General features: G+C 53.1%; 1 protein-coding gene across 1 annotated transcript; it reads left to right on the forward strand.

Annotated features, from left to right (window-relative positions):
- On the forward strand, nucleotides 1-9,404 carry Ntsr2 (neurotensin receptor 2). The gene is given in 6 exon segments (XM_048352235.1): nucleotides 1-612; nucleotides 4,530-4,797; nucleotides 6,282-6,372; nucleotides 7,541-7,694; nucleotides 7,696-7,774; nucleotides 9,160-9,404. Coding segments are annotated over 6 exon segments (1,449 nt in total).
- Nucleotides 9,405-13,004: the final 3,600 nt, after the last annotated feature.

The following is a 13,004-nucleotide window of genomic DNA, read 5'->3' on the forward strand; positions in this document are numbered from 1 at the left end:
ATGGAGCGCGGCAGCCCGGGGCCCCCTGGAAGCGCGGGCCCGGGCCCGCCGCCGGCCTGGGCGCAGGTGCTGCTGTCGGGCGTGTACGCGCTGGCGCTGGCGCTGGGCGCGGCGGGCAATGCGCTGTCCGCGCGCGTGGTGCTGAAGGCGGGCGCGGGGCGCGCTGGGCGGCTGCGCCTGCACGTGCTGAGCCTGGCGCTCGCGGCGCTGCTGCTGCTGCTGGTCGGCGTGCCCGTGGAGCTCTGGCACGGCGTGTGGGCCCGCGAGCCCTGGGCCCTGGGCGACCTGGGCTGCCGCGGCTACCACGTGCTGCGCGAGCTGGGCGCCGCCGCCTCGGTGCTGGGCCTGGCGGGCCTGAGCGCCGAGCGCTGCCTGGCCGTGTGCCAGCCCCTGCGCGCCCGCCGCCTGCTCACGCCGCGCCGCTCCCGGCGCCTGCTCTCGCTGCTCTGGGCCGCCTCGCTCGGCCTCGCCCTGCCCGCCGCCGCCATCGTGGGGCAGAGGCACGAGCTGCAGGCCGCCCCCGACGGCGGGGAGCCCCGGCCCGGGCCCCAGCCCGCCCCGCGCGTCTGCACCGTGCTGGCCAGCCGCGCCGCGCTCCGCGCCTACGTCCAGGTAAGGGAGAGGACCGGTGGGGAGGAGCCGGGGGGGGGGGGGCGTCCTCCCGGCCCCGGGGGTGGGGATGGGGCTGGGGAGGGGGGTGGGGGTGAGGGTGGGGGTGGGGATGGGGGCGTCCTCCGCCCTTCTGGGTGGTTGGAGGGAAGGGTCTCATGGACTTTACGAACTGAGCCGACCTCCACCTGCCAGCCTCAGATCCCAGCCTCCCGAGTAGCTGGGATCACAGGCGTGAGCCACGGATGCCCGGCGGCTTACAAAGGTTTTTAGGAAGGAGCTAGGCGGCAGGAAGCCTGGAGAAAAGCCCAGCTTTGAACTCCGAATGAACTCGGGGTCTGTGGTTCTTCCCCTCCCTGCAAGACTGGCTTGCTCAGACGCTCCTGCGTTTGTGAACCAATTGGCTAGGGCGCCTTGCAAAAAGCCGGCTACCGGGTCCCAGCCGGCTGCAGCTTCAGCAGTCCCCACCCCCACCCCACTTCCCAGGCCACCCCTATCAGGTGGAGTTGAAGGGTGAGGGGCAGGGGGGGTGGGGTGGAACTGACTTCCCCGCTCCAGCTTCACCTCCCCACAAGTGTGCTTGAACAGCCCCGGGCCTCCTGCCCGGCCCCCTCCCACCTCGGGTCACATTCCCAGGCTGGATCTCCAGCAGCTCAGCCCTGCCTTGCTTTTCACAGGCCAGGAGTTCACATTTCAAGCACGTTCTGTGGAGCCACTCCGTCCTGCTTAATACAAGTGGGGTACTCCCCCCCCCCCAACCACCACCACCCAGAAGCCTAATGGAAATTTTTTTTTCAGTTTGATCCTTCATTTATAATTGATTTGTTTTTCAAAAGAACTGGGTATTTAAACATTTAGACCCCATTTCTGACACTAAAGAATGCAGCCATGGAAGAGGCGGGAGGGGACGGAGGGTTTGAGTCAGGACTCTGAGCTTTGCAAGGGATAAAAACACAATGAAGAGAGAGGAAAAGGGAGGGTTTAGGGCAAGGGTGTGGGGACAGCCCTGGGGCGTCTGGTCAAAACCAGGGGCTCACTGGCTTCTAGGGGACAATCCACTTCCCCTCCCTGACTTAGAGAAAGGTGTCCGCACACTCAGGTTTGTCCTCACGCAAGAACACACCGTGGCAGCCCCTGGGAAAGTCGCATGTTCGTGGGACGGTGCCCAGGGCACAGCAAGGCCTGTCCCCCACAAACACCCCTCTTTCCTTCGCTTCCCCTGCTCTCCCCTGGAGAGTTTATCTCCAGCTTTTCTTCCCGGCCAGGTACAGTGCCTGGCTCCTGGGGACACCTCACTAAACAGGCGGGCTGCCTCTGAAGCTGTCTCTCCCGGCCTTCTCTTCTGCCTCTTCCTCCCTCCTCTTCCGCCAGAGGTGTCAGCAGCAGACCTATGCCTTCTACTTTTTTTTTAAGCATCAAGGATAAAAGTTGGTTGGTAGCCAGAGTTATTCATCTTGGCTATCTTAATAAAGGGGATGGAGGTGGGTATAAAATAAAGTACTGAGAAAGAAGAGCCCGATCTTCTGATCTTGGCTCTGCTCAGTTTTTTTGTTTTTCCACTTGTCTTTGAAACCGTTGGTAGGTTTGCATCTGGAGTTGTAATAGTCTGATGGTGCTGAGCTCCAGAAACACCTACTAGAATAATATGTTTTCCCAAAGCGGCTGGTACTGGAACAGTAGGGTGCATTATTACAAGACCACCGACGTCAAGTGCAATGTTTATTGTCATTAACACTAGTCCTCTTTGGCCGCATACAAAACTAGACAAAACATCCAGCTTTGTGGATTTTAATGGAATTCTGCATCGATATAATGGAGACCTAAACACCCAACATTTAGGAGGATTTCAGAGGAAATTCAGATGTGATCTGTAGTCCTAACAAGTACACAGAATAATGCACAGCTAACCCCCAAGCCCAGAGAAAACTCTTGCTTCAGAAGACACTTGGTCTAGTCACTATAAAAAAAAAAATCACCTCAGAGCTGGCTGGCAGGAGTCCTTGTTTTAGAGTGAGGGACTCAACATCGCTTTTTTCAGCTTGTCAAATTCCTTACCCAAATCAGAGCCTGATGAGAAAGAAAAACAAAACAAAAAAGCTGGACCTCCCTGGCCGTCTGCAGTTGGAATGAACCTGTTTGGCTGTTGGACAAACTGAGGGAGACGCCAGGCAGAGTGTTTTCTCTTTCTCTAACTGCTTGTGAGCCTTCGTGAAGATGAAAAGCCCTTAGAAATGCTGGAGATCACTGAAGATTCTTTGTACTGACTCTTTTTTTACACTAGCATTAAAAATTTCATCCAGTTGTTGTTTTAGAACTAGTTGCAAACAGGACATAAAAGGGCCTTAGAATTGAAAAGGGAAAAATGCTAAAACACATTCTGTGTGTGTGTGTGTGTGTGTGTGTGTGTGTGTGTGTGTGTGTGTGTGTGTGTGCAAGCACCAGTGCTGGGGTTTGAACTCATGGCCTGGAGCTGCCCCTGAACTTTTTCTTGCTCAATGCTAGCATTCTGCCACTTGAGCCACAGTTTCATTGCTGGCTTCATGGTGGTTGTCTGGAGAGAGGACTTTTGTAGACTTTCCTGCCCGGGCTGGCTTTGAATCTTGATCCTCAGATCTCAGCCACCTGAGTAGCTAGGATTACAGGCGTGAGCCGCTGGTGCCTAGCTAAACCACATGTGTTTTGCAATCCTTTTGTGACATGCTGGTATTGAGGCTTGAACTCAAGGCCTCACATTCTTGCTTAGCTTCTTGGCTCAAGGCTGGAGGTCTACCACATGAGTCACTCCTGCACTAGTTACTTGGAGATGAAAGTTATTTGCTGGTTAGTTGGAAGGAGATTTCACTGTCCATGCTGGCTTCAAACCCAGATTACAACCTCCTGAATAGCTGGGATTACAGGCGTGAGCCACCAGCACCTGATCACATTTTAGAATTTTTAATTGAACATTTTAGGACATTCTTTAAATAAAGTTGTTTTGCTTCAACTAAGAACTATCAAAGGCTCGGGTATACCTCAATGGCAGAGGATTGCATGGCACAGAGGAGGCCTTTGGTTCAATCTCTGGCAACACACACAAACACACAGCAAGCCAAGGCCTGTATTGTTCATTAACAACTCCTGCCTGCCCCTCAAGCCTCGTGTTCTACCATAGAGATGCAGTATAACCACCATGCCTGGCTTGCTTTTGAGATAAGAATCTTGCTAACGTTTCACCTGAGCTGTTCTCAAACCAAGATCCTCTTGTCTCTACTTCCTGAGTAGCTGGGACTACAGCCATGTGCCACTGTCTGACCTAGGACATGTATTCTTGTAGCCTTCTGAGACCTGAGAAAAGATACACACACACACACGGAATTTGCAGGTCAGAAATTGTTTAGTTTTCATGTTGGGCTACTATGGCTGGGTATAAAATTCTAAGGTGGGAGTTATTTGCCCCACCAACTCTATAATGTTACTCATGATTTCCTAGCTTCAATCATTGGCTTAAGGAGTCAGTGTCATTCCTTTCTAGGAAGCTTCAAGATGTTTTCCTTGAAGATCTTCAGGATGCTAAATATCCTGGGATTGAGCCTTGGTGTGGATTTTTTCTAGCCACTGTTCTAGGCACTGGGGCAGCCTTTCTTTGATCTAGCAGCTTGGATCCCTCGGTTTCAGGAAACTTCTCTTGAATGTGGGTTTCCCCACGTATCATTTTCTCCCATCTTTCTTTTCTGCTCGCTTCCATTCTGAAACCCCTATTGCTTAAGGATGATGTGCTTGATGATGTGATGTTCTTAACCTGTCTTATCCTCTCCCTTCCTTCTGAGAGCCCCCGCAGCCTTGCCCTCTGGTGCTTCCATCTCTCACTGCTGCTGATGCGAATTCTGGGCCTGGGGAGCAGCCCAACAAGCAGCCCATGACCCTTGGAATTGCCTCCACAGGTGAACGTGCTGGTATCCTTCGTGCTCCCTCTGGCACTAACGGCTCTCCTGAACGGGGTCACCGTGAGCCACCTGATGGCACTCTACTCTCAGGTGCCCTCGTCTTCGGCCCCCAGCAACTCCATCCCCAGCCACCTGGAGCTTCTGAATGAGGAGGGCCTCCTGAGCTTCATCGCCTGGAGGAAGACCCTGGGGGGTCAGGCCGGCCTGCTGAGACACAAGGACGCCAGCCAGATCCGCCGCCTTCAGAACAGCATCCGGGTTCTCAGTTAAGTCCTCTGTCACTCCACGGCCGGCCTCCCTTGGCCCCTGCCCAGGTGACTCTAGCAAATTATGGCCCCTCTCTACCCACCAGCAGACTATCTGCAAAGGCAATGAGATAGTTAAAGCGAGAAAGGTGAATTTCTTTTTTTTCTTTTTGCCAGTCCTGGGGCTTGAACTCAGGGCCTGAGCACTGTCCCTGGCTTTCTTTTGCTCGAGGCTAGCACTCTACCACTTGAACCACAGCACCACTTAAGGCTTTTTCTGTTTATGTGGTGCTGAGGAATCGAACCCAGGTCTTCAGGCCTGCTAGGCCAGCACTCTACCGCAGCCACATTCCCAGCTCCAAGAAGGGGAATTCTGCGAGCACCGGTGGCTCATGCCTGTAATCCTATCTACCCAGGAGGCTGAGATCTAAGGATCATGGTTCAAAGCCAGGCCAGGCAGGAAAGTCCATAAGACTCTTATCTCCAATTAACTACTTAAAAACCAGAAGTAGAGCTGTGGCTTAAAGTAGCAGAGTGTGAGTCTTGAGCAAAAATGCTCAGGCAGGGACAGCAGCCAGGCGTTGAGTTCAAGCCTCAAGATCGACAAAACAAGTGTGGAGTGGGGGTAGGGGGTGAGGGGCTCGAATTCTGTTCATCAAGGCCTCATCCGCTTTAGGGAGCAGCACACATGGAGACCTGGCCCCAACTCTCCCTTCCCATCCTACATCACCAATCTGTTCGCTTGATTTTGTGAGGAGCGGGAACAATTTAGCCTTGTAAGAGAATCTGCAAAGGACACAGGAAGTGAGGGGTCAGAAGTTACTGGAGCAGAGACCCTGGCCGCATGGAGCAGTAGCAGGGGAGATGAGGAAGGAATGGAGGGGAGAAACCCAAGGAGGAGGATTAGGAGGACTCTGCTTTGTGACTTAAGTGCTGGGCGGATGGCGGGGCCTTCCATGAAGAGGTGGAGCAGGAGACGTCGTGCAAGGCGGGACAGACATTTACATCCTTCCGGAGAGGAGGTTAGACAGCCAGGTGCGAGTATTGTTCCCCAAAATACAAGCAGACCTCAGTGAAAGCTGGTAGAAGATTCCGGAAACACACGGTGTGCAGGACCTGGTTGAAATGGACCTTCCTCTAGAAGACTGAGTTAGTGAAAGACTCAAGAACAAGCTCAGGGAAGTGGAGCTGTGGCTCAAGTGGTAGAGGGCTGGCCTTGAGCGAGAAGCTTAGGGACAGGGCCTAGGCCAAGAGGTAAAGCCCCATGACCTGCACCCAAGCACGGAAAGAAAGGGGGTGGGGAGAGAGAGAGAAAGAGAGAGCGAGAGAGAGCGCAAGCCCAGACAGGGATCTGTGAGGTAAGCAAGTCCCCCCTCCCTGCCCTCCTTTGGTTCTAGAACAAGTCCCAGGGCGCTGCCGTTGCCGTGTTGGGCATGGTGCCCCCTGGGAGATAAAGGGGCGTGTCTGTTCTGTCGTCACGCCCTCCTCTCCCCTCGTCTCTCAGGAGCCATCGTGGCCGTCTACGTCGTCTGCTGGCTGCCGTACCACGCCCGCAGGCTCGTGTACTGCTACGTCTCTGATGATGGATGGAGTGAGTAAGTGTGTTGGGGAGCCCTGGCCGCCGCTAGGCGCCCAGTGGGCTGGGCCCGGGGTGTCCGCTGCCCTCCAGATTTGTCCTCGGTCGCCTGGGCCTCTGGAGCTCTGGCCTGCGGTCTAGCTGGTCCTGTGCATTCTGCACCCTCAGAATCTCCCCATGGAAAGTGGGGAACTGGGCATGCCCAGAAAGCGTCCTGACGCGGTAAGGCCCTGCCAGCCAGCGAGGGGCCTTCTGGAAGGCTGTCGGGCAGGGCCACGGGGGTCCTGACTTTGAGATGGAGAAAAGCCTCCAAGCTAGGGAACGGGGCAAGGGCCTTGATGGGAGCAGAGAGAAGGAAAGTCACACAATGGCGCTCTGGGAGCGAATTAAAAAGCCCCAGATCGAGAGCAGCACACACATCCGCTTTTCTGAAATAGAGGAGAGGAATTCCATTACCTTCACGTTGGGAATCACTGGGCCTGGGATCATCAATGGAAGCCAAGCATGCGACCAAGGACTGACCCCCACATGGCCCCCAGATGGCCCCGAGGTCACTGTGCCCAGCGCCGTCTCAGGAGCTAGCTGGTGCCTGCCTTCCACGCCCATGCACTTCCATGTTGTGTGCACACACCACGCTCTACCACCATGAGCAACTCTCCACAAGGAGCAGGGCTTCTCAGGAGGACTTTCCTGTGTGTGTGTGTGTGTGTGTGTGTGTGTGTGTGTGTGTGTGTGTGTGTGAGACTGGGGTTGGAACTCAGGGCCTGCAATCACTAGGCAGGTGCCTTACCCCTTGATCCACGCCCCTGGCCCTTTTTGCCTTGGTTCGTTTATCAGATAGGGTCTCACTGTTGCCCAGGCTAGCCTTGGATGACGATTCTCCTCCCTCCACCTCCCGAGTGGCCGGGATTACAGGCATGACCACAGGCCCAGCCCCGACTCTTTGACTTCTTAGGAAGGGGCTTCTCTTGGACTCCGTGGCCTGGATGGATAGCCCTGGTCGTCGTCTTCATTGTGCTGGGGGCTGGGAGCCACACCGGGGGCGGCAAAACATAAGCGAGGGCAGCCAGAGGTGGGGAGGCAGGGGCTCAGCCCCCCCCCCCACCATGCTTCCTTCCGCAGGAGGGACTGGCACTGGGAGGAGCCTCCGTCCTCTAACCAGGCCTCCCTCCCGGCTTCTCTTCCAGCGCGCTCCACGATTTCTACCACTACTTCCACATGGTGAGCAACGCCCTCTTCTACGTCAGCCCGGCGGTCACCCCCCTGCTGTACAACGCCATGTCCCCCTCCTTCAGGAAGCTCTTTCTGGAAGGCCTCTGGTCCCTGTGTGGCAAACACCGCACCCCGATGCCGTTATCCCCGCAAGCCTCGGAGTCCCACCCTAGTGGATGCAGCATCAAGGAGTGGGAAGCCCCCTCAAGGCCCCCCCAAAGCCCCCCCCAAGGCCCCCCCAAAGCCCCCCCCAAAGCCCCGATCTGCATGAAATACAAGACTAAACGAGCGGAGGGGAGGACTGGCTGTTCCCTAGCTGAGCACTAATCCAGGCCGTGCAGCCGGCTGGACCAGCGGCAACCCAGGGCAGCCACTGAGCGGCCAGGGCCTGCCGGCCTCCTTTCTCACCTGCATAGGGAGCTGAGTAGCAGCGCCTGGGTCGTAGTGCGGCCCGGGGCCCAAGGGGTTCACCCTGTGCCTGGAGCATCGCCAGTACGCAATAAATCCTTAGCTGGTGCTGTTGTGCTGTGGTTGTTGTTTGGGCATGGCTGCTGCTGCTGCAGTTTCCCGGCTTCTCTGGAACCTTCCACACTCCTCTTTTAGATTTTAAGACTTAAATGACAGTATGAATGTGGGGGGAAATGCCTGTGAAATACCTAGCACCCACAAGAGCTTCCTGTAGAGTAGCTGTCAAAATGAGAGAAATGCAGTATAGTGGTTGCTGGGCCCCCAGGCTGTGGGGAAACAGGGAGGGAGGGAGGGAGGGAGAGAGGGAGGGAGAGAGGGAGGACTGGTTGGAAAGCAGTGATATGAAGGATTCATGCAGCGATAGAATGGTACTGTATCTAAAACCTGACGTCAGAGCCTCAAAGAGTGCACAGAATCTCCTTTCTTTTTTGTCTTGTGCCAGTGCCGAGGCTTGAACTCGGGGCTTCAACACCATCCCTTAGATGTTTTGCTCAAGGCTGGCACACTTAAGCCACAGCTCTACTTCTGGCCTTGGGTGGCTGATTGGAGACAAGAGTCATAGGGACTTTCCTGCCTGGGCTGGCTTCAAAGCATAATCGTCCAGGTCTCAGCCTCCTGAGTAGCTAGAATCACAGGTGTTACCCTTGTATCCAGAAACTCCTTTAAAAAGAAAAAAAAAAAAACTGTAAGTGAATCTGGAATCACTTCAAATTTAAAAAAATATATGAATGAAAGAAAAACAATCTCTCATGCCATGGAGATAACTCTTATTCGATTTTGGTATATGTGTTCTGAAAAAATGTTTTTGGTTTGTGTGCCAGCCCTGGGGTGCTATCCCCAAGCTTCTTTTCATCAAGACTAGCACTCCACCACTTGAGCCATAGCTCCACTTGAGGGTGTTTGTGTGTGTGTGGGGGGGGTGGTTACTGGAGATAAAGTCTCATGGACCTTCCTGCCTGGGCTGGCTCTGAACTGCGGTCCTCAAATCACAGCCTCCTGAGTCGCTAGGATTACAGGCGTGAGCCACTGGTGCCTGGCTTAGATGTCACTCTTTTCAAGGGCTCCTAAAGGCTGAGTATAACTCTGTGATCGACGTCTCTCGATGGCCTACGTGTTTGTGTGGTAGTTGGCCTGGCTGCTTGTCTGGGCGAGACCAGGAGCAGTGGAGAGTCCACTGCATCAGGGTCTCAGGACCCTGACGCCATCAACGTGCGTGTCCCTTCCAGGAAGCTCTGGCCGGACTGTGAAAGACAGAGCCACTGCTGCTCACCGCAGTCAGGCTCTCGTGGCTGCTTCAACCAAGTCTCACCCACTGCACGGCTGAAAGCAATCCCCGTTATTCTGTCACAATCCCAGAGGCTCCGAATCTGACCCTGACGGCCATGGCTTGCTCAGGAGCCTTCCTTCCTCTTCCAACTTTGCTCCTGGGGAAGCCGTGCTATCCCTCACTCCAGCCTCTGCTCCAGCGTCCCATGGCCGACTGCGTGTGTGAGTCTCCTCTGTTCCCAGGCATCTCCCTCATTGCAGTATCTTATCTTAGCCAACAACCTTCATTAAAAGATGATGTCATCTAGTAACAACCCTATTCCCACACGAAGTCACATCCTGAGGTGCAGGCATTAGGAATAATCTTAATCTTCTGGGAGTTCAACTGAACCCTTAAACTCTCTCCTGAGTGGGCTGGATTGCTTTTCCTAGGAGACGCCATTTTGTAGGGGAAGAGCTGGCGTTTGAGAGCCCCGAGGTCTCAGTTAAGAAAATGGGTGTCCAGCAGTTTCAGAAAGAAAGGAAGGGGAACTGGGGTGGCGCACTGGGCGAATGGCAAGCACAGTCCCACAATTCTGGTTTCTGCCCTGCACGCCAAAGGCTTTGGAAGTCAGCACCAAACCTCCCAACTGTTTTGTTCGTTAAAATGCTAATCCCCTCTGAGCTGGGAAGTGGGCCCAAGCCTGTACACGGAGAAGGAAAATGGGCCCACCCTAGGTCCGCTGTGCTCCCCCAAACAAAAGCTGCCTGCAGAATCTGAAGCCAGGTCTAGGAAGCACGGAGCAAGTCTCTTTACAAAAAGGCCTTTCTCAATGCCAGTGTTGGGCTGTCCGGAACGCCCCTGTACTCTACAGACTGTGAGGTGTGGACTCGGAGCCAGCACCTGATAACTGGACTCCTATAAGATGCCTTCCCTTTCCAGGAGCCAGTGGCTCACGCCTGTCATCCTAGCCAGCCCAGGCAGAAAAGCCTGAGACTCTCATCTCCGATTAACTACCCCAAAAGCCAAAAGTGGGGCTGTGGCTCAAGTGGTAGAGCACTGACTTGAGCACAAAAACTCAAGCCAGTGAGGGAGGGAGAGAGGGAAGGAGGGAGGGAGGGAGGGAGGGAGGGAGGGAGGGAGGGAGAAACAAAAAGCCTTCCCTGATATGACATTCAGTGGAAAGGAAGAAGCTGTGATGTTTGTGGAAAGGTTATGATACCTGCAGGCCTGACTAGGTGTTACACAGTTGCTAAGCTGTGTGATCTTAAGACAAGTCACTTAACCTCTCTTGAGCCCTGGTTTCTTCTTGTGAAGGGTGACGAACTCAATGAGAGCTACTTCAGAGTGTTCTTGTGTTCATTAAATGAAATAAGAGATGTTTAGGCGCCGAGGAAGTGACAGCCATGTCACCAGAGCTCAGAGGGGTTTGCTATGCTCTCACGCTTGGTGGCTGACACAGTCTGTCTCTGGGGAGCTGGAAGGGAGGCATGAGCCCCAGGCTTCTGCTTCCTAGCCCCCTGCCCTTCCCCCGACACAGCCCACCATGAGAACTCCAGGCCTTGTTTGATAATAAATGGTGCTTCTTCGTCTTTTTTTTTTTTTTTGCACTATCCCCCATCTTTTATTGTGACATTCATTAAGTTGCTGGAAGTGTTCAGGGGTTGTTCTTCTTACTAACTACCTCTGATTACCAGGAAAGTATCTGTGAGGCCAGGATGGTAGTACATGTGGGTTTGTTGTTTTGTTTTTTTAAATTTTCTTTGCTATTCCCAGGTTTATTCATACAGGATCTCAAAGTTTGTTGTAACTAGCTGAATTAGAATCTCACATTAAATAATTTAGCTTGGGGGGGGGTGGGGGGAGCAGTCCTGGGGCTTGAATTCATGACCTAGGCATTGTTCCTGAGCTTCTTTTGCTCAAGGCTAGCCCTCTACCACTTGAGCCACAGCGCCACTTCCAGCCTTTTCTGTGTATGTGATACTGAGGAATTGAACCCAGGGCTTCGTGCATGCTAGGCAAGCACTCTACCGCTACGCCACATTCCCAACTCAAGTCTTCTTTTCTTTAAGCAGGTAGTCTCCTGAGATCACCGCCCACATGAGTTCCTTTCAAATTACCACAGTAAACACCCCTAAACAAGCAAGAAGTGCATGATGGGCTTTATTTATAAGACTGGAATAGGCAAGAGTATTACTTTGGGGATATTTTTTCCCCCAAGTTTAAATTAACTAACAAAATGGAGGAATGACAAAGGAGCTGATATGTACAGAAAACAAATGTAACTAAAGAAGGTCAATTTTTAATCCAAAGTAGGAATGGCATATACAAAGGTATCATTTTATAAACATTGATCTAAATATTTTATATTTATAGACTTTTTTTTCATGGAGGGGAAGATTGACACTAAATTCTTTGGCATCATCTTGTAAAACAGTTTCTTCTTGGAATGTTACCCATCACAGTGCTTAGAAATGTCTCAGGCGGACGTAGAACCCATTCTGGTGAGTATTTATTTTTCCATTGTCTTTACACTATTTTCCTTTTGCCCTGGGCCACTTCAGAAGCAAGGTAGGGTGAAGACCTAGACCGTGGGGTCCAGAAACCAGGAGTTTGAGCTGTGCTTCTGGTTCTTTCCAGCAGTATGACCTTGGCGAGCTACACTCTACCAGCATCTGGCCCGTAGGTGGCGCTCTCCGATGATGCTTTCAACAGCATCCTGGCCCAGTAGGCTGCGACTATGAATTCATGGCACATACCGGCTTGCTTCTCTCCCAACAAGCGAGACTCTTCCCAAAGAAAACAAGCACGACTAAGAGAAAACTAGCTAAGGAACTGGGGAAAAAAAAAAAAACTGAGCTTCAATAAATTATAACCCAAAGTCTAGTTCTTAACTATTTTATATATCGCTTTGGTTGCTTTTTAATCAAGTAAACAATTTCCTTTGTAAGGCAAATTTTAGAACCAACTCTACCATCTGAATTTCCTCCTTAAAGCCCTTTTAGTTTTCAGTAAAGCTACGTTGCTACTTTTGCCCTTTCTAAGAGGTAGGGTGTTTGCCCTACATTAGTTTAATAGAATCTTACTTTCTTTGACGTAAAACAACTCGTTTTTACCTCAGTGAGTTTGCCCAGTGAGTTGATGCCTTTGGGCTAGCTTCTAAAAGGAGCAAACTTGGAAACAATTAAATAAGTCTTATTTAAAATGGTCCCTTTTTGCTTCTAGTCCCCAGCCTCTGTGGTGAACTGGTTCCTTGGGAATATTGCTTTGTAGAAGGCTGCGTGGAAATCCCCTGACTGAAATCCTGTCCCCTGCCTGAACGCTGCACCTTCCGAGAGGTAACCCGAGATGCCCGAGATCGAAAGCCAAGCGCGTCCCTGGAAGCACGGATCGGCAGGACTGGAGGGAAAAGCTCCCTTCTTCACAAAACGGACTGCACACAGCCCAGGGCCATGGGTCTGGCCCAGAAAGGAGTCGCAGGTTCTCAGTTCTGCCCACCCGGGAGCCATCCTCACGAGAGTCAGTAGTCACTACCTGCCCGGGACTGCCGGTGACACGTCCCCCGGGGGGCTGCGGAGCAGACGGCCTGGGCCATTCCAGTTCCAATACCCCAGGTCCAAGACTTCCTTTAGCCTCCGAGTAGGGGGGGATCTGAGCACCCCACCCCCTCGGAGCTCCGCCGGCCTCTCTCTCTCTCTCTCTCTGTTCTCTCTCTCGCCTGAGCC

This window comes from Perognathus longimembris, chromosome 8 (genome assembly GCF_023159225.1).
Source record: "Perognathus longimembris pacificus isolate PPM17 chromosome 8, ASM2315922v1, whole genome shotgun sequence".
Taxonomy (NCBI): Eukaryota; Metazoa; Chordata; class Mammalia; order Rodentia; family Heteromyidae; genus Perognathus; species Perognathus longimembris.